Below are 21797 nucleotides of genomic sequence, written 5' to 3' on the forward strand. Positions count from 1 at the left end.
TAAAAAGTAGTGCACTATATATGACAGTGTTTCTCAATCCTGGTAACACACCTGATTCAAATCAAAGGCTTAATGATGAGTTGAGTATTTGAATAAAGTGTGTTAGTGCTAGAGGTGGAAGAAATGCACATATATTTAGGCAAATGACTGGTTAGCAGAGTAGAACACTTGAAAAATAAAAAGAGACTGATGAAGACAGCTTGGCTGTCAAAACGTTCGTTATTAAATTATTGCATCTGAGCCCCTAGAGTGTGCGGCTCTCCTTTTCTATTTCAAGGGTATGGCAGGCGTCATACCCTAGCTCATCACCAACAATTTAAAATAAGGTACTAAAATAATCTAATTGCTTTATGACATGTTTATAGAATGTTAAGACCCCTATTGTCTGAGACTAACGAAGCTACAGCCCCCATGGTGATAATGGCAGGAGTCAATTTAGATTAAGCGCATTTTAGAGTTTTTAAACTGTGTAGAAATGCTGTAAAAAATTGCTGTCATTCATCGATAGCTTTCGGCTATTACATGGTTTTCTCATTTTGCCTGTACCCGTCATGAGGTCGCTACAACCTAGCCTATGAATGAACGTTTCCAATGTAGCGTTTCCAATCTAGGTGACAGACAGTGAAATATTCAATACTGCCTTGCACACTCTTGCTTGCAACGATCTGATGTAGGGTGTAATCATTAGTCCAAGAGTTGCAAATGAGAGTTTCTATTAGACAAATTCAGGTATGTTTATCCCCGTTTTGTTCCGTTTGCTTCAGTTTAAGAAACGTTTTTCAACAGAATCGGCGTAATGAATACACCCCTGATCACACACAAACACAGTTCACTTTCCTAAGCAACCATATAAAACAGCACGATCACTTTGCTCCTTGTATATAATTCCTTCTCTAACTATCTACGCGCTCTCCTCCTCTCACCTTTTCCCTTCACTTGTGGACTTCAGTGAACGACACATCAGCTGTCTGTAACCAGGCGAAAAAACCATTCCAAGCCAAACCTTCATATCATGACTGCTAACCGCTAAGCACAGCCTACATCGTTGTCAACTCATAGTCAACATACTGTAGCTAGAACTAACGTGTTAGTAAACCCGCCACAATCATGCATTTCAGAGTACAGTCAGAAAGCAGTTTAGCAGTTACACCGGCGGGCTCCACTGGCAATAAATTAATAAAACCAAAAGCTTACCTTGACTTGGAAGAGTTCCCATGTTGGATAGTCATAGCCAGCTAGCTAACAGAACCCCTTTCTGTTGGAGCCAGGTGTTTGAGTAGGCTAAACTAACTAGCTGCATTCAGTGAAAGTTTTTTTTAAATACAACCAAATATAGCTCTCTCTCTCTCTCTCTCTCTCTCTCTTGCGTCTCTTTAATTTTGGAAGAAAATATTTTGTTCAAAACTGTTCAACTATTGTCTTTCTCTCTCTTTGAGTCAAATCCTCACCACATTTTATGCACTGCAGTGCTAGCTAGCTGTAGCTTATGCTTTCAGTACTAGATTCATTCTCTGATCCTTTGATTGGGCGGACAACATGTCAGTTCATGCAGTTCACGTCCACAGGAAGTTGTCATAATTACTGTGTAAGTCTATGGAAGGGGGTGAGAACAAAGAGCCTCCTAGGTCTGTATTGAAGTCAATGTACCCAGAGGAGGACAGAAGCTAGCTGTCCTCCGGCTACACCATGGTGCTACCCTACAAAGTGCTGTTGAGGCTACTGTAGACCTTCATTGCAAAACAGTATGTTGCAATCAGTTATTTGGTGACATGGAATATATTTAGTATAGTTTGATCTAAAAAAGGATCACTTTTGAAATGTTTCAATATTTTTATTTTTATGAAATTCACTGAGAAGGATGGTCCAACCCTTCCTCCTCTGTAGAACCTCCACTGGTAAATATGAATAAAACAAAATAATTATGAGCCTATAGTCAAGGAGAAAGCTTTGAGCTTTAGGGAGAAAGGCAGGATCCATGATTGGCTGATATAATGGAGTAGAATAATAGGGAGACTACTTTCTGAAGGACAATCCATGTTGACTCATGTTTCTACATTTTAATTATTAAAGAGATGGGTGTGGCTAAGGCTTAAGAGGGTGTGAACGTCATTTTTTCTCCTACTTGTCTCCAAAGTGGAATAACAAGTGTCTCAAAGAAGCATAACTTTCCCATGTTTCCCCCACCTGCAGTGTATTATATACCATTTTGAAGCTCTGAGTTTGGCTTTTATTTTATTTTTTATTTTTTTATTAAAATACAATCTTGAACATTTGACATAAGCTCACCTTCCTGAATTCAGTCATTTAAGTCAAATGTAATACTGCATGTACTGTAGTACTCCTTACATATTGCATTCATCCAATCACCACTCTCAGAATCCCTCTATTATGCATATCCATGGGATATTAACAGGATGACATTTCTTAAAGTGATGCCTTATGTTCGTAATAGCTATGTTGAAGAGTGTCAACGTGTTAGAGGCTTAGAGACTGACCTGTGATGTTGACAGAGTCAGGGAGGAACTCCAGAATACCCTCAGCGTTGTCACTCTTCTGGATGACGATCATGATGGACGAGATGTTGCCGATGGCTGGAGGCTGGTCTCGCTGCAGGCCGTGCTCCATCACGCTGAATTCCACAGTACTGACCACAGGAATAGCGACAGAGGTCAGAGACAACACCACCCCACCTCACACCCAGTCCAAAAAAAAAAACAAGTGGGTTAACGCTGAATGCAGTTCGCAGTGAATAAAGTAACACTCTCTAAACTTTCCATGAATTTTTCTGCAAAAGGTAGGTAGACAGTGTTTACGTGCCTTTGCCCTCCATTACACCACTGCTCACACCCCTGCCACCCCAGAGACCAACACCTTCCACTCTTACAGTGAAGTTCACAGCACTGATCACAGGAGGGTGACAGAGGTCCTTAAATCATTGACCAAGGTTGAGATTCTCCTCCCACTCACACCCCAAAACCGCACACCAACAGCTCACGGTAGAAGTTGCTCTTAGGAACAGATCTAGGATCAGCTTTCCCTCCCCAACACTTCTAATCTTAACTGGGGGGGAGAAAACAAAGAACTGACTCTAGATTAGTGTCTAGGATCCACCTACCTGTCATTGAGGAGCTCTACTGTGACGATGTTGAGGTAGAACTCCTCAGGCCCCTCTGGGAGGTCGTCGTCATGGATACTCAATGTGACACCACACGTGGTCTGGCCTGGGCTGAAAAGCAGGCGCCCCGAGGCTTCAGTGAAGTCCACTCCACTGACTGCTACACTGCTTGCTGTCTGGTAGGTCACCCACACACTCCCAAACGTGCCCATGGAACGCACCACTGTCACATTGACCTGACGGAGAAGAGAAGGGAGAGGAGGGTGGGGGGTAGGGGAAAAAGCAGGCGGCCATATCATCAACTGAATGGCAATTTGTCATGGCTGCATCATAAGCCGAATGACTTTCATGCCACTCCCTTATCCACCCTCCCTAATCCCTCCCTCCCTCGGATAGGGCAGGTCAGACTTTTCTCAGGCTCTGATAGGGCAGCAATAATAATGTAGACGTCCTCTAATGCATTTCAACACTGTGGATGTTTTTGATCATGGCCCGGGACTGCCCTGGCTCTCTCACCTTGCCCTCCTCCTCAGAGGCCCCGACGAGGCCCTGGTGGAAGGAGAACAGGCCATAGGGGAGGTCACTAGCTGCCATGGTGACTGTGGCCCGCTGGGCCGAGGGGCTGATCTCCGCCCCTGGCGTGACTGAGGTCAAGGTCAGCTGGTACACACGCCGCTCCTCCGCCATGTCATCATCCAGTGCCTGAAACAACAACATCAACAAACACCACTACCTTCAGCCTCTGTCCCCAACATCCACATCAGGATACCATTTGAAATGAATGGCCGATAGGCTACATCACTTCCCACTAGTATTCCGTTCCACAGTTGCATGGGAATTATTCATTTTGCATTCATTTTCACTTCATAATAGGATGAGGTATGATAAGATACTGCATGTTAAGACAAGATCATCGTGATGAATATCATTCCATAGTCAAAGACAGACAGCATCTGTGTTAAATGCGGTTGTCAATACCTTAAGGCGGATGGTGGCTGCAGACTGTCTGTCTCGCATGGTCACCACGCCAGACAGCTCCTCAAACTCAGAGGCCACAGCAGGAGTGATGTTCCAGTAGACCTGGATCTCCCCGAAGATGCCTGGGCCTCGTACCAGGCTACAACACACACATGCACATACACACGCACACACACACATACACAGAATTTCATCATTGCAACATACATTTCATTGACCTCTTTCTTATCAGGCAAAATAAGAGTACGCTTTTCTCAAAAGCACAACAGCAATATTCTGTACCATGGGAAAGAAATGTGCTTTACAAAGAGACTTCCCCCTTAGCAATAATATGTGTGTGTAACTGAGGCAAAGTCATTATTATCCGACGGGTGATTGGTTGAGCCTTATTGGGACATGACATCACTCCGAGCCCTTACCAAAACACAACCCTTGGATCGAAAACTTCACCTTGTAGCTGTGGTGATTAGTGACAAGGCTAAAACCAGTAGCAACCGCAAACTTCAATGACATTTATCTTAAAATCAAAAGACGGAACTAATATTCCCACACCCTAACTTTGTCGCAGAGGAGGGCTTGTTAGCTAGCTACAGGGTTTGAGTCACCTCAGCCGTTTTCTTATAAACACCCCAGCTAGCAACACAGTGACCAACGCATTTAGAAGGATAGCTAGTGACTGTAATGTAGCTACACTACATTTTATTAAAAAAATTTATTTTACCTTTATTTAACTAGGCAAGTCAGTTAAGAACAAAATCTTATTTTCAATGACGGCCTAGGAACAGTGGGAACTGCCTGTTCAGGGGCAGAACGACAGATTTGTACCTTGTCAGCTCGGGGATTTTAACTTGCAACCTTTCGGTTACTAGCCCAACACTCTAACCACTAGGCTACCCTGCCGCCCCTGCTCGTCGAACATCTCATTACAAAATCATGGGCATTAATATGGAGTTGGTCCTACATTTGATGCTATAACAGCCTCCACTCTTCTGGGAAGGCTTTCCACTAGATGTTGGAACATGGCTGGAGAGACTTGCTTCCATTCAGCCACAAGAGCATTAGTGAGGTCAAGCACTGATGTTGGGCGATAAGGCCAGGCTCGTAATCAGCGTTCCAATTCATCCCAAAGGTGTTCGATTGGTTTGAGGTCAGGGCTCTGTGCAGGCCAGTCAAGTTCTTCCACACCAATCTCGACAAACCATTTCTGTATGGATTTCACTTTGTGCACAGGGGGCATTACCACAAAGTTGGAAGCAGAGAATCGTCTAGAATGTTATTGTATGCTGTAGCGTTAAGATTTCCTTTCACTGGAACTAAGGCGTGTAGCCCAAACAATGAAAAAGAGCCCCATTCCTCCTCCATCAAACTTTACAGCTGGCGCTATGCATTGGGGCAGGTAGCGTTCTCCTGGCATCCGCCAAACCCAGATTTGTCCGTCGGACTGCCAGATGGTGAAGCGTGATTCACAACTCCAAAGAAGGTGTTTCCACTGCTCTAGAGTCCAATGGCAGAGAGCTTTACACCACTCCGCCAACGCTTGGCACTGCGCATGGTGAACTTAGGCTTGTGTGAGGCTGCTCGGCCATGGAAACCTACTTCATGAAGCTCCCAACGAACAGTTATTGTGCTGACGTTGCTTCCAGAGGCAGTTTGGAACTCAGTAGTGAGTGTTGCAACCGAGGAGAGACGATTTATACACGCTACTCGCTTCAGCACTTGGCGGTCCCATCCTGTGAGCTTGTGTGGCCTACCACTTCACGGCTGTGCTGTTGTTGCTCCTAGACGTTTCCACTTCACAATAACAGCACTTACTGTTTACCGGGGGAGCTCTAGCAGGGAAAGCAATTGCCGAACTGACTTGTTGGAAAGGTGGCATCCTATTACGGTGCCACGTTGAAAGTCACTGAGCTCTTCAGTAAGGCCATTCTACTGCCAATGTTTGTCTATTGAGATTGCATGGCTCTGTGCTCGATTTTATTACACCTGTCAGCAATAGGTGTGGCTGAAATAGCCGAATCCACTACTTTGAAATGGTGTCCACATACTCCCCTTGACCTTTTCCACATTTTGTTACGTTACAGCTTTATTCTAAAATTTATTAAATTAAACATTTTCCTCATCAATCTACACACAATACCCCATAATGACAAAGATAAAACAGGTTTTTAGAAATGTTTGCACATTTATTACAAATAAAAAACAGCAATACCTTATTTACATAAGTATTCAGACCCTTTGCTACGAGACTCGAAATTGAGCTCAGGTGCATCCTGTTTCCATTGACCATCCTTCAGACGTTTCTACAACTTGATTGGAGTCTACCTGTGGTAAATAAAATGTATTGGACATGATTTGGAAAGACACACACCTGTCTATATAAGGTCCCACAGTTGACAGTGCATGTCAGAGCTAATCGGGGGAGAAAGACCTTGGTCAGGGAGGTGACCAAGAACCAGGTGGTCACTCTGACAGAGCTCCAGAGTTCCTCTGTGGAGATGGGAGAATCTTCCAGAAGGACAACCATCTCTGCAGCACTTCACCAATCAGACCTTATTGTTAAGGTGGCCAGACGAAAGCCACTCCTCAGTAAAAGGCACATGACAGCCCGCTTGGAGTTTGTCAAAAGGCACCTAAAGGACTATCAGACCATTAGAAATATTTTTTGGTCTGATGATACCAAGATTGAGCTCTTTAGCCTGAAAGCCAAGCATCACATCTGGAGGAAATGTGGCACCATCCCTATGGGGAAGCATGGTGGTGGCAGAATCATGCTGTGGGGATGTTTTTCAGCGGCAGGGAGTGGGAGACAAGTCAGGAGGGAAAGTTGAACGGAGCAAAGTACAGAGATCCTTGATGAAAACCTACTCCAGGGCACTCAGGACCTCAGACTGGGCCGAAGGTTCGTCTTCCAACAGGACAACGACACTAAGCACACAGCCAATACAACACAGGAGTTGCGTCGGGACAAGTCTCTGAATGTCCTTGAGTGGCCCATCCAGAGCCTGGACTTGAACCCGATCAAACATCTCTGGAGAGACCTGAAAATAGCTGTGCAGCAACGCTCCCCTTCCAACCTGACAGAGCTTGAGAGGATTTGCAGAGAAGAATGAGAGAAACTCCCTAAATACAGGGGAGCCAAGCTTGTCGCGTCATACCTAAGAAGACTTGAGGCTGTAATCCCTGCCTAAGGTGCTTCACCAAAGTACTGAGTAAAGGGTCTGAATACTTATGTAAATGTGAAATTTCAGTTTTATTTATTTGTTTAATTTGAAAAAAAAAATCTTAACAGACTGTTTTTGCTTTGTCATTATGGGGTATTGTGTGTAGATTGATGAGGATTTTTAAATTTGTATTTATTATTTTAGAATAAGGCTGTAACGTAGCAAAATGTGGAAAAAGTCAAGGGGTCTGAATACTTTCCGAATGCACTGTATAGTGTCGCTAACATGTTGGCTCACACATGCCAGGCAGTAGCCAACTACTGTAGTTAGCTAATAGTTAGAACATTGTGGACGCCAAACGACGCCACTAGCTAGACTCGGGAGCTCATGGGCTACATTAGCCAACTGGTTAGACACGATAACACCATCGGCAACAATAACTGGCAACTAGTTCGTTTTCAGACAAATATGTTAAACTCATAGTTAGTTTCTCCACCGACTACTAAATTTAGGAGGCGAGCTAAATTACTGAAATGTAGTTAGCTGGCTCACTGGCCAGGAAGTAGCCACTACTAGCCAACTAATCATGGATTTCTTATTCTTTAATACAGTTGGGTCATATCAAGCAACAGACAGTTTCTGGAAAGGTAAAAGTGCATCTGTGTAACATCACACGCCCCAGAAGGATCAACGAATCACCCAACGTAACTCATGAATATGAATGACTTTGCCCCCGGCTATCTTACGAAAGGAAATTTCTCTAACTGTACCTGATTAAAGCAGTCCCATTATAGTTTCCCTGAGGTTCTCCTATCAGGACATTCCTGGAGGCCTCAGCGATGCCCACCATTCCCAGTGCTGCACGGTCTCCCTGGATGGTGATGGTGGCCACCCCTAAAGACACACACCAACCCAGGGGACACAGTTCAGTCTAATGCCCTCCACTGGAGCTCCTTAAACACACTCCAGGTAGAAGTTGCCTCTAGGGGCACATCTAGGACCAGCTTACTCTCCCCCAATCCTAACTGTAACCATTAGGGTTGAAAATGACAAACAGACCTCAGATCAGCTTCTAGAGGAAAATGCATTCCTCTCCTCTCCATAGACCAGAGACTGTATGTGATGCAGCCCAAAGATACTGACCGTTAATGGGGTCGATGACAGCACCACTCTCTGCAGCCAGGAGCTGGACAGTGAAGTTCTCGTCTCCCTCCAACACAGCGTCAGCCAGAGCCCGGATCACCAACGTTTTCCTCAACTCTGTCTGAGGTTCACAAAGTCTCACGTCAGTCTTTTCAACAAACTACTGTACATTTAGCATCAATTATTACCAAGCAGAGCAAAACACCATCAACTGACTTACTACCATCTTCCCCTTTGGCCACTCTAGCCCCACCCCCTACTGACCACACTGAAGACCAGTGTTCCATTGAGAGGTGAAAGGTCGTCTTTTCAACAAACTACTGTACATTTAGCATCAATTATTACCAAGCAGAGCAAAACACCATCAACTGACTTACTACCATCTTCCCCTTTGGCCACCCTAGCCCCACCCCCTACTGACCACACTGAAGACTAGTGTTCCGTTGAGAGGTGAAAGGTCATCCTGGGCCGCGTCCTCTAGCCGCCACACCAGTGTCACCGCCCCCACCCCTACCGCACTGCGCAACACTGTCAGCATTGCCATGGCAGCTGGGTCACTAGTGAACGCTGGCTCGCTGATAGTGACCTGAAAGGAGATTAGTTCGTTTAGCATAATAATGGTTTATAATAAAGTTGTATTTGATTGAGTAAGATAACTGTATTCATCCTCTGTAGGGCAATATGTTGGGTATCTCACAGACTGCTCTTGGAAGCCAAAACGGCCCAGCGGTGAATCGTTGGGGGGGATGGTGACGGTCACAGAGGTCCCCTCCCCCAGTCTGGCTCCACCAATCACATGCATTAGAGTCACACCGAAGCGCTCTGCAGACTCCACCTCCGTGTCATCCACGATACTGATGTCAATAAAAGCTTCACCCTGCAAATAGAACCAGAGTTTTTTTTACCTGAGGAATACAAGCTTCCTATCCTTCATAGAAGCTCAACTAGACCAAGTGGATCATAGTGAGGTGACCTAACTTAACTAACTACTTAACTAATCACTTTACCTGGCCATCTTGAAAGGTGATATTCCCAGAAGCAGGAATGAAGTCATCGAGGCTGGCAGTGATTGTCCGCGCCTCCCAGTACACCACCACTCTCCCAGTCCTGCCAGCCAATCGCAACACAGGTAGGCGGAGGAGGTTCCCGGGCTGGGGCACCTCATAGGCCAGTACCCCTCCGGACTCTTCCTAAGAAGCCGATACCGAAACAGAGTTGAAGCATTAACACCTGAATAGGATTAAAATACCTATTTGTATTTATTCTTTCTTTGGATAGAGTTTTCAGATCATCTCCAAACCGTAGCATCATGTACAGTAGTTACTGTTGTAATGTGTTGTGAGATACTACAGAAAGGAAGGGAGTGTTATACTTCAGCAGCATTGCTAACGTATGAGCAAAGGGAGTAGTTTATATGTTTTTCCTGGTTGACCTGTGAGACGCTGAACTGCAGGACCCCCCGTGGGTCGTCGTTCTCCTGGATAGTGACCACAGCCACCTCCATGCCAGGCCTCTTCACACTGGGCTGGCCAGACCCTGTCAACCCCCCCACCAGCTCCACGCCTGTGATGTTCACCAGGAAACTCTCAGCCAGCTCCGGAGCCTCGTCCTGGGGATATGCACGTGTGCATTCACACACACGCACACGCACACACACACACACACACACACACACAGCCTTGAGGACCTGAACTGATCCCATGTGGGATCATGGTAAATGCTAAATCAGGAAGAAGGGAAACCATTTTTAACACCCAACCCACAGAAATGAACTAGTAAGCTTGTCCTTGTTCCACTTCTGAAGCAACTTTACTCTCATAAATCACCTTAATAGATGCTGGCAGTTTGAGAGCACATTGAAATCAAGGCCTTGTTTTCAAGCTCCTCTCAGTCTAAACAAAACACAATAATAGTTACCATTAGTGGAGGTTAAAATAGCGACTCAGCACTGCAATTTACTGGGAACGGATCTATTCTGGTGTGACGGGAGATAAATAGCGGGTTTCCTTGGTGGAAGGCCCAGCACTGGTGGTTTTAGGCCTGGTATGGGTCTTCGCTGTAGGCAGAAAGCATCCAGAACAGGCAGAAAGCCCGGCTGTTTGCTGAACCAATCTAAATCCACACTGCTTGGGTGGGAGAGGGGAGGCGAGGTAAAGAGAGGAGAGAAGAGGAGAGGAAAGGAGGGGAAAGTAGAGAGGATTCTACTGTACTGTCCTCAGGGGTCCCAGGAGGACACCTGGTGATTGTTTGTCGATAAAGTCATATTCTATTATTTTTCGTACTGGCAGGATGGTGATGGTGACGAGGGCCATGGTGGTATGCTCCTTCATGATGACGGTGTCCTCCCGGGATGTGTAGTCCTGTGGGGTGCTGGCCTGGTTGGAGGGGGGCTGGGACAGGGCTGGTCTGGTCTGGTAGTGGACCGCCACCTCCCCGGACACTCCCTGCTCTCTCACAATGGTGAGGGTGACATTAGTGGGACTCTCTGAGGTGAAAGCAGAGGCAAACATGCACAAGGAGCGTCAGACAACACACATTAGGTAGCCTAGTGGTTAGAGCGTCGGACTAGTAACCGAAAGGTTGCAAGATCGAATCCCCGAGCTGACAAGGTGAAAATCTGTCGTTCTGCCCCTGAACAAGGCAGTTAACCCACTGTTCCTAGGCCGTCATTGACGGCCTAGGAAATAAGAATTTGTTCTTAACTGACTTGCCAGGTAAAATAAATGTAAAAAAATAAACAGAAACCTTACAGCCTGTGCAAGGACAGAAACAATTTGGATAATGAGTAGAAATGAGTCCTACCAATGTCATAGCTCCTGTCAAATCAAGTTATGACAACCTACCATACACTTTAGAAGCTTTAAAAATGGACATGGTTCAAATATGGCTTTCTGTTGTCCTTGATGTGTAAGATAATTGCATGTGTATTGTTCTTAACTATACACAATCTCACATATTTTTTTCTTGTATAAATACATGAATATATATATTTGAAAGTCAATCTAAACAGCTGGCCTCTTACTCTGGGGCTCCTGTGTGTGGAGGTACTGGGAATCCAGGTGCCAGCCTATCACCCCATAGGGAGAACCGTTGGGCAGGATGGTGAGAAGGGCCTGTGCCCTCTGTGGGTCAATCAGCGCCCCCCTGGAGAGCTGGTCTAGGCCCACTGTGGTGACATCCAAAAGGGTAAGGGTGACCCTCTCTCTCAACTCAGGAACGCTGTCTGCTACCACGGTCATAGAGATGGTAGCCACCACCTGGCCCTCAGAAAACGTCACCTGAGATCGAAAACAGTTGACGGTGGATGATGTCAGTCCCTCTGTAGCTCAGCCAATCCAGGAAGTCAATTCACAACCAATGAACTAATCAACTAAATTGGAAATTTCACATCAGATAGTTGTTCTGTATTGCTTCTATTTCTCTACGTCTACATTTTCCTCAAAGTGAACAGTGAAAGAGATAATCCCGAGAGAGAGAGAGAGAGAGAGAGAGAGAGAGAGAGAGAGAGAGAGAGAGAGAGAGAGAGAGAGAAAGAGAGAGCCTCACCACTCCAGACGTGGGAAAGATGTCTTCCAGACTGCCGTTGGCTGCCCAGTGGACGGTCAGTCTGCCGAAGGTCCCTCTCCTCCTCTCGACACTCAGAGAGATAGGGTTGCTCCGCTCCAACTCCTCTACTTCCACAGATAGAGAGCCCTGGAGAGAGGCAACATCAGTGTGCAATATAAAGTAGATTTGACCATTCAAATGTATTGGAACACCGATAAATACAAACACGAACACATATACAGTGGGGAGAACAAGTATTTGATACACTGCCGATTTTGCAGGTTTTCCTACTTACAAAGCATGCAGAGGTCTGTAATTTTATCATAGGTACACTTCAACTGTGAGATACGGAATCTAAAACAAAAATCCAGAAAATCACATTGTATGATTTTTAAGTAATGAATTTGCATTTCATTGCATGACATAAGTATTTGATCACATACTACCAACCAGTAAGAATTCCGGCACTCATAGACCTGTTAGTTTTTCTTTAAGAAGCCCTCCTGTTCTCCACTCATTACCTGTATTACCTGCACCCGTTTGAACTCGTTACCTGTATAAAAGACACCTGTCCACACACTCAATCAAACAAACTCCAACCTCTCCACAATGGCCAAGACCAGAGAGCTGTGTAAAGACACCAGGGTTAAATTGTAGACCTGCACAAGGCTGGGATGGGCTACAGGACAATAGGCAAGCAGCTAGGTGAGAAGGCAACAACTATTGGCGCAATTATTCGAAAATGGAAGAAGTTCAAGATAACGCTCAATCACCCTCGGTCTGGGGCTCCATGCAAGATCTCACCTCGTGGGGCATCAATGATCATGAGGAAGGTGAGGGATCAGCCCAGAACTACACAGCAGGACCTGGTCAATGACCTGAAGAGAGCTGGGACCACAGTCTCAAAGAAAACCATTAGTAACACACTACGCCGTCATGGAGTAAAATCCTGCAGTGCACGCAAGGTCCCGCTGATCAAGCCAGCGCATGTCCAGGCCCGTCTGAAGTTTGCCAATGACCATCTGGATGATCCAGAGGAGGACTGGGATAAGGTAATGTAGTCTGATGAGACAAAAATATAGCTTTTTGGTCTAAACTCCACTCGCCGTGTTTGGAGGAAGAAGAAGGATGAGTACAACCCCAAGAACACCATCCCAACCGTGAAGCATTGAGGTGGAAACATCATTCTTTTGGGATGCTTTTCTGCAAAGGGGAAAGGACGACTGCACCGTATTGAGGGGAAGATGGATGGGGCCATGTATCGCGAGATCTTGGTCAACAACCTCCTTCCCTCAGTAAGAGCATTGAAGATGGGTCGTGGCTGGGTCTTCCAGCATGACAACGACCCGTAACACACTGCCAGGGCAACTAAGGAGTGGCTCCGTAAGAAGCATCTCAAGGTCCTGGAGTGGCCTAGCCAGTCTCCAGACCTGAACCCAATAGAAAATCTTTGGAGGGAGCTGAAAGTCCGTATTGCCCAGCGACAGCCCCGAAACCTGAAGGATCTGGAGAAGGTCTGTATGGAGGAGTGGGCCAAAATCCCTGCTGCAGTGTGTGCAAACCTGGTCAAGAACTACAGGAAACGTATGATCTCTGTAATTACAAACAAAGGTTTCTGTACCAAATATTAAGTTCTGCTTTTCTGATGTATAAAAAACGTATGTCATGCAATAAAATGCAAATGAATTACTTAAAAATCATACAATGTGATTTTCTGGATTTTTGTATTAGATTCCGTCTCTCACAGTTGAAGTGTACATATGATAAAAATGACAGACCTCTACATGCTTTATAAAAAAAAAAACAGAAAACCTGTAAAATCAGCAGTGTATCAAATACTTGTTCTCCCCACTATATATATATATAAATGCAAGTGACAAAAACCTAATTTGAAATGCACTGTGAATCACAGTTAAGCAACAGAGGAGGGTACCTGTGCAAAGCCTATGACTCCATGGGCGTTGTCATTGGTTGGAATAAGCACAGTCATCTGACCACCAAAGCCAATCTCAGCCCCTCCCTTGGGATTTCTTAGGACCACACGGAACTGTTCCTCCTCCTCCGGGGCATCGTCGTCGATGATGTTCACCGCAATCTCCAACTCCCGGTCACCGGGTGTGAAACGCAACTCGCCATAGCTGAGAGTGTGGCGGCAGAGAGCAAAAGGACAATGGTCAGAGAAGACGACCACAACGAATTGATCAATACCTCTGGTCAGAATGTAATGGGTTGCCACGGGAACAGTGGGGCGTCATAGGTACCTGGGTATGAAGTCAGAGTGGTTGGAGACCGTGGTGAGCTCATACAGGGTTGAGCCGGAGGGCTCGGTGGCTGCTATGAGGCTCTTGGTGGTGTTGAAGTAGGGTAGAGGTAGAGAGAGGAAGTGAGAGGCTGAAGGAGACCTGAGCACCATGGCAAACAGACTGGTGTCAGACCTCCAGGAGTACAGCGCTGAGCCATTCCTCCCTGCCAGCAGGACATAGGCTGAGAGAGACACAGAGGGAGAAACAGAGACACATCTTTAGTGGGGAAACAGGGATAAGTTGTGAAATTGTTAGATATTGCTGCACTGTCGGAAACTAGAAGCACAAGCAGTTCGTTAGACCCGCAATAATATCTGCTGAACACGTGTAGGTGACCAACACAATTTGATTTGATAAGACTACTAATGTTAAAGATTTGTAGGTGTCTTTGAAATAGCGAGGTTGTCATCATTATAAATCGCCATCACCATGATCGTCACAATCAGTTGTGACTCTGATAGTATTGATTGAATGATAACACCTAAGGGTCTCCGAGTTGACCCGTGTGAAGAAATTTGACCATCATTGTGTGTGTGTGTGTACTCACTGATCCCTGAGGGCAGGGTGAAGGGGTGGGCAGAGCCCAGGCCAGGGTGGGGGATAGACTGGCTGTGCTGAGGGAACTCCTGCGTGGGTCCCCATACAAACACCTCACAGGAGGGAGAGGAACCTGAGGATAGGAACACACACACACACGGATGAACGCGCCCACCCACGCATGCACACAGACACACACACGCGCGCGCACACACGCACACACAGACAGAGCTTTATGTTAGCACTCTATTCTTTCACGAGGCGGTTATGTTAAGCATGGGCCGTGCTGACACACCCAACTCCTATAAATTACACCCCCTGAGCCTTTCTGTGGTTTCCCTATGGCCTACTACAGTGAGCCTTCCAGGAAACTCACAGCATAGAGCCTACCTACTTCACTTATGTGGATTGTGGTCCGTGGTGTTTCATCCAAACATACATAAATACATGCTCCAATATACATTAGGACTTTTGGCGCCTTACTCCCTCCCATCTGTGCACACAGATCATGTTTTGTCTTTAGTAGACCGGGGACACATTGACTGTGCCTTACGCATCACAACTGCAGTGCACCACACGCTCCCTCTCAGAGTGAGAACAAAATGGCACCGTAGCAAGACGTCAACATAGAAGATTGTTGATCGCAAAAAGGGCATGGTTCGTAGAGGAGGTCACGCGAGGTCACCTTCAGTGGCGACCAATAGGAGAGTGTCTGCTCCCCTGGTGAGAGACTCCACTTGTTGAGCTCTGCTGCTGACAGGCAGAGGCCTGGGGTTCTGGAAGTGTCCTTGACTCCACTGGAACAGCACACAGCCGTCCTCAGTCTCCTTCCCCACACAGGCAGCCAGGTAGAGACGGGTCCCGTGGGAGAGCAGAGACACACTGGGGACACCCTGAAGCTCCAGGCTCTGGTGGACAACAAAGGTACTCCCAGTCCGAACGAACACCTGGTGGAAACAGGAGGAGTTAGCTACTAGCTAGTCGAAAATCAACTCCAGGTGGTTGTGGACTCTATCCATTGGGCATTTTTTATTTGAATGAAAAATAGTGTGGTGGTGTGCATATGGGTATCATGATCTATGACACCTGTGTAGCACTGTACCGGTATGCCTCACAGGTAGGTTATGGCAAGTCATGTTCCTTTTAACCCCCAAACTCACCTGGCTGGAGGCAATCAAGTAGTCTCTTCCTTCAACAGAGAAGTGTTTGACATCAAGAGCTTCAACAGCCAACGTTTGTTCCTAGGGGGAAAAGGGTTGGATTTGAGTGAAAATAATACAATACTCAACATAATGCCACTGCCATTGAGTGGCTGTTATAAAGAACGTATCATAGGAACATAAGGCCGGTGACAGTGTGGATCTTACGTCATCTTAATAACAGGTAGAAAACTAAATCATTAGGACCCCAAATGAATCGACAACCGTCAAGCCAAAGAAGTGAGGGGCTTCACCAGTGTAAGGTTGTGGTCCGGCTGCACTCTGAACAGGCTGAGGTTGACTGCGGGGGAGTCAGTGTGGCCTCCGTGTGTGATCGCTACATTGTACGAGCCGTTCACAGAGAAGCCCACACACACACTAGGGTCCTGGATCCTCACCGACTGAAAACACAAGAGATTCAGAGAGAGAGAGAGAGAGACATCATACATTTGCAATCATGAGTCATCATGACATTGAGTTATGCATGTGTGGATGCAACACAAAGTAAGGCCGTTACCTAAAAGCTATTATGGGTTGGTGGTTTATGTCTTCCTTCCCATGTTCACTCCTACACTTTCTTCCTTCTTTGCCTCCTATGTAGTTCAGCTACTGCACCGATGTAGTTTGACCTTTGATCTCTTGACTCTACACTTAGGCTAATGTTTAGATGAATTACATCTCCTCTACAAGTCCCCTTTCTGTGATTGGTTAACTGCCTGTAGAGGAGAAGTGATAGACAGCACCAACCTACTCTCTGTTCCACACGCTAGGACTGAAAGATATAACAAATCCCCCCATACCCTACTTCTGCCACCTAAATAATAAGATCCTTCTCATCTAAATGATGTGAAATTGTTAATTTTCTAATGCTAGTCCATATCCATGTATTTCACTGTCTATGACCGCAAAAAAATCCTGAACTTGAACTAGATTACCTGTATAGGTACCAACACCCCCTGCCACCTGTACAGAGTGGCATTGGTCTGGGTGGAGCCACCAGGGGAGGGCATGTCCAACCTCATGGCCAGAGGAGAGGCACCATCAGCCAGGGAACACCAGCCTGAGGTGGGGGTCTCTGCGAAGATCTGATACACTGCCATCACTGGAAGAGTCCCCTCTGAAAATAGACTAGTACAATCACTGTATATCATGGTAAACAAGTGGACACAGACTCGAAACAGAAATTGCCACTGGATTGTGTAGTGTGGATATAATGACATTAACTGTGTGTGCAGAAGCAGAGTTTCTAGCCCGTCTTACCCATGGCAATGGCTGTGTCCGACTGGGTCTCCCACTCCACACTGACCGCTGCCTCTAGACCGTTACTGCGGGACACGGTCAAGAACACAGTCCTACCACCCTCTTCCCCCACCACAGAGCTGTCAGTCCTGCAGAGATAGAGGTACATGTGTGAGTTTGTGTGTGCTTACATGTGCATGTGTGTGCATGCATGTGTTTGTGCTTGCATGTGTGCTTTTGTGTGCTTGCATGTGTGTGTGATCACATGCTCACCTATTGAGGGAGGGTGCGATGCGGAAGAGGCCCAGCGGGGCGGAGTTCTGTAGCACGGTGATGAGTGTGTGGAGTGTCTCTCCAAGCCGCGCTCCTCCCGTTGGATTGGACAGAGTTACCGTGAACGTCTCGTTCACCTCGGGCTCAGCGTCCAGAACCGCCCAGATCTCCAAAGTCTAGAACATCACATCACGCAGGAACATCAGAGAAAGTCAACACATCAGAGAACGTCAAAATTAGAATATGAAGGGCTTTATAGGCTGAAACATATCTAGAAAAGATTCTTGCTCTTGCCTATATATCAATTCAATCTATTCTCAATCCTCCAAAATATCTTCAATCTATTCAATCAGTTCTCCTGTATATCTTCTAGACTGACTGAAGTCCATGGTCCCCTTCACCTTGAACCTGACTCCGTCCTCCAGCTCCACAATGCCCTGCCAGGGCATGAGGTCGTCCTGGGCCAGCGTTTTGTTGGCATCTGTGATGGTGAACTGGACGCTGACGGTACCGAAGGTGCCCTGGGGTGGGTCACGCACCACATACAGGGTGGCCACACTCTCCCCCAGCCCGGACACCGACGTGGGTTCCCTCAACAGGAAGTGCTGGCTGCTATTGAAGGAAATGACACCATGGCCGTCGTCGCTGGCCAAGATGCTCACCATGGCTACGGAGACACGGGACAGGGGAGACAGGGAAAGCAGTTTTCACCAGGGCACTTGTCGATTCTTGTGAAACCAATCAACAATGTCTGTGAAACCATAGGTACGTAGACTACACACGTAGACTACACACGTAGACTACACAAAAAATGGCCTTCAATAAAATACAATATAAAACATGTGTAGCGAACATGCATGATGCTACAGGCTTCCAGAACATCCTACCTGTGGTATTGTCTCCCAGCTCCAGCCCGGACGATGGATTAGCCAAAATCAGCTGGAACCTTTCAGCTCCCTCTGGGATGACGTCATCCACGATCTGAACCTCAACAAACTGATGCCTCTCCCCATCAGCGAAGTGGAGCGTCTGAAGAACAAACAAAACGTGTGAACTCACAATGACAAGGCGCCTTTAGTCTCATTGGTGGGGCCCAGAGTTTTTCCCCCGGTCAGAACAAATGGTCAGGGAAAATTCCTGGCCCTACTCATTAAGAACTCTGATCGGCGGTTTAGTGGGTTAGGGGCACGGGCCTCACCGATGGAGTGGCGTTGTAGTCCAGGCCCAGCTGAGCTTCCAGGTTCTGAGCGTAGAAGACGAGCGAGACGTTTCCGTAGGTCCCTGCGCTCCTGTAGGCCACTAGGCTCAGCACGCCCACGGTCTCATTCACCTCGAAGCTACAAGGGAAAACACACAGACAAACATCAGATTTGTCTGCCACTAGAGAGGAGAGAGTAAGGATTTACTTGCTATGGCTATAATATGTGCCTTGTCTCACCCATCTACCTGAAGACGGGTGCAACTGTAAGTCACTCTGGATATAAGGGTCTGCTAAATGACTAAGCCATGAAAGGGGAAAGAGTAACAGATCCTACTAAAGAGGTGAGAGCAGTGTAGGCTTTTCTCAGCCAAGCAGTCCGTGTGAGTAAAAATGCGGTAGAGTAGAGGGAGTGCTTCTGGGTATATCTGCACAACCACAGGTGCTCTTAGAAACAGAGGGCATCTCGTAAATGGAGAGAAAGGGGGGGGGGAAAGGGGGAGGAAAATCACTGTGAACGAGAGGTTGAACACAGAGCCACTCACTTCGTGTTTGTCCATTCAATGACACCTCGAATTCCATCATTGGCGCCAATGCTGATTTCTGCCACCAAACCCTGGGTGTCTGAAGAGAAAAGGCAACATTGCAATGGGGAATGGTAGCGCATGTCCTAAAGTCTTGTTCCAGTAATAATATCATAAAAAAACTAGCATTAGCTTCAGCATGATCACTATGATCGTAAAACGGGGTTCAGAGCATCTACAGAGGATATGAAGCACTTGTTTGACACTACAATAGGAGCACAAGATGAGAAGACGTGGGCCATTCACTTTTCACATGAAGCCAGCTGATAGTTGGAGTATGTGTTGACTGATTTCTAATGTTCTTACTGTCTGTCTGTCTGTCTGTCTATATCTCGCTCTGGGCACAGACAGCACGAGGGCCATTTAAAGCTTTTGGTTTGGCATTCCCACTGCTCACCACAGTGTTTTTCAGCTCAACCCAAATCCACAACAGCCCCTCAATCATAGAGGCATCAATCAATCAGAAGAATCGTAGCCACTGAGTGCTGGCTGGCAGATGGGCCCTATGCCTCTCCAGTCTGTGTTGTATTCTGTCTACTCGTTGTTTCCTTAAGTTACCCATTCATAAAATGGGCTATGGTTAGGATTACACAAGACGCAGTAGTGCCAATTACATTTTGGATATATTTGCAGATCAATGACAAAACTGTGCCCGTTGAACGTAATGAAATGTACAGTGAATGAATCGCATATTAGCCATTATGCCATACTACACAACGCAAAGCATTATACTGTAATAAACACTAAATATATGTTACCTTTCAGTGTAAAATATACAACTTCTACTCATCACACAGAATGGAATAGAAGAGAAATGAAAGGAGAGAGAGGAGAAAATAAGAGATCCAACACAGATTACACAGAATTGAACATGAAAGGGGAATTTACAGTACATAACAGGAAGTCAAGGGCAGAAGAAAAAAGGGGAGTGGTTGTAATCTCCATCCAAATGACATGTAGAACTAAAAGTGACCTATAGGATCGCCGTGGGAAAACCATGCACATTTAGAATGCTTTGTTTGTGATCCATTTCGGGACAATGCTAAACACAGCATACCAAGTTTAGGGGCAGGTGAGAGGGTGGTGATGAGTACTGCAGATGTAATGTTGACTAGGAAGAATTCCTGCAACTCTGGGACGTCATCCTGGGAAAGAAAATGTATATCATTTGTATAACATATAGTCTGCGACATTTACACTGTTTGAATTCTAGGAAAACTCAATAGGCATCCTACACTTAGCCTACCAGAGTATCACAGCCATTATGCCATATGAGAGAAATATGACCGTGTTTGCTGTGGTGGCCAGAGTTGGAGACAATTCAAATTCAGTCAATATAGCAAGTAAACTGGCATTCCAATTCCCCCTAAAAATGCATAGAGAAGCATCGAGGAAAACGGACCATTGAGCAATTGGAATGTCAGCTTATTTGATGAATTGACTGAATTCAAAAGGCATTGAGCCCAGCCCTGGTGGTGGCCTTACGTCTAGTATCATGATGGGGATGGCCACCGAAGTCTGTCCATCCTGCAGGATCACTGAGCTCGACGCAGGGAGGAAGTCCTGTCCTGGTTCAGCCAGGCCGCCGCCCCCTTCCACCTGGGACAGGTTCTGGAGGGACCCTCGGACCGTCTCATAGCTGATATTCACCGCCCCTGAACACAGAACAACACATACTTGGCTGTTAACAAACACATTTTCTTTAACGTTAGATCCAGTTAACTAATAGCAGTCACTGGGTGACATCTGATGAATTAACATAGCGGCATTTGCGGCTAATCTTGTTTTGAGACAATAGATCAAAATGTACAGTACAGTCCCAACTTTTCTCATCCTTAAGGCCTGGAGTTTTCCCTGGTCTGATCACGCGATCGGGAAACACTCTGTCGCCGCTAGCTCGTCCCAAATCCCTATTCCAGACTGACCTGAGGCCACAAGCTCTCTGTTGATGAAGACGTTGAGGACGCCGTCGCGCTCCTCTGTGCTCAGGCTGAGGGAGGATGGGGCGATGCTCAGCATCCCGAACGGCTCGTCACTGGTATCCACGGTAACCACAGCCTCGCGCCCCTGGACGTCCAGCGCTGCGTGACCCGTTACCAGAACACCTGGGGAACAGAACGCTGACGGATAATATCCATACAAACACAAGTCACACTCATTTCCTAGCCTTACAGGTTACGGGGTCGAACAGACTAAAAACTCTTTGCTATGGCAACCTCTATGCCTGATCCATGCTGCATAGTCATTGTCAACAAAAAACGTGATTCTTAAATGACTAGCATGGTCAAGCTAAAAGTGAAATAAATAGAGATCCAAGTACATAGGAGAGATTGGAATGTGCATGTTGTTACGCTGGTCAGCCGAGGCCAGGGAATGTGATTTACCGTAAGTGTGGATGTTGGACAGGACCACCCTATATTCTTCATTCTCCTCAGGGGTTGCGTCTTCAAGTAGCTGGAGGACTATGGTAGCGTTCAGTGTTCCCTGTGTGAGTGACAGGAGACGCTCGAACATCAAGCAC

General features: G+C 46.4%; 1 protein-coding gene across 1 annotated transcript in view; it reads right to left on the bottom strand.

The window, feature by feature from the left end:
* Nucleotides 1-21797, bottom strand: part of LOC139389777 (adhesion G-protein coupled receptor V1-like) — a 190389-nt gene that overhangs the window by 102901 nt on the left and 65691 nt on the right. The window contains exons 36-65 of the mRNA XM_071136722.1: nt 21661-21760; nt 21202-21381; nt 20762-20931; nt 20334-20421; nt 19238-19316; nt 18693-18831; nt 18382-18523; nt 17896-18161; nt 17495-17670; nt 17243-17370; nt 16918-17099; nt 16237-16383; nt 15944-16024; nt 15469-15730; nt 14794-14916; nt 14205-14427; nt 13877-14081; nt 11944-12090; nt 11420-11675; nt 10680-10882; nt 9830-10006; nt 9405-9587; nt 9095-9274; nt 8819-8983; nt 8398-8518; nt 8025-8148; nt 4094-4232; nt 3632-3817; nt 3116-3351; nt 2496-2644 (exon numbers count right to left, since the gene is read on the bottom strand). Coding sequence (XP_070992823.1) covers nt 2496-2644; nt 3116-3351; nt 3632-3817; nt 4094-4232; nt 8025-8148; nt 8398-8518; nt 8819-8983; nt 9095-9274; nt 9405-9587; nt 9830-10006; nt 10680-10882; nt 11420-11675; nt 11944-12090; nt 13877-14081; nt 14205-14427; nt 14794-14916; nt 15469-15730; nt 15944-16024; nt 16237-16383; nt 16918-17099; nt 17243-17370; nt 17495-17670; nt 17896-18161; nt 18382-18523; nt 18693-18831; nt 19238-19316; nt 20334-20421; nt 20762-20931; nt 21202-21381; nt 21661-21760 — 4957 coding nt within the window. The remainder of the gene's footprint in view (nt 1-2495; nt 2645-3115; nt 3352-3631; nt 3818-4093; nt 4233-8024; nt 8149-8397; nt 8519-8818; nt 8984-9094; nt 9275-9404; nt 9588-9829; nt 10007-10679; nt 10883-11419; nt 11676-11943; nt 12091-13876; nt 14082-14204; nt 14428-14793; nt 14917-15468; nt 15731-15943; nt 16025-16236; nt 16384-16917; nt 17100-17242; nt 17371-17494; nt 17671-17895; nt 18162-18381; nt 18524-18692; nt 18832-19237; nt 19317-20333; nt 20422-20761; nt 20932-21201; nt 21382-21660; nt 21761-21797) is intronic.

This window comes from Oncorhynchus clarkii, chromosome 30, assembly GCF_045791955.1.
Source record: "Oncorhynchus clarkii lewisi isolate Uvic-CL-2024 chromosome 30, UVic_Ocla_1.0, whole genome shotgun sequence".
Classification (NCBI taxonomy): Eukaryota; Metazoa; Chordata; class Actinopteri; order Salmoniformes; family Salmonidae; genus Oncorhynchus; species Oncorhynchus clarkii.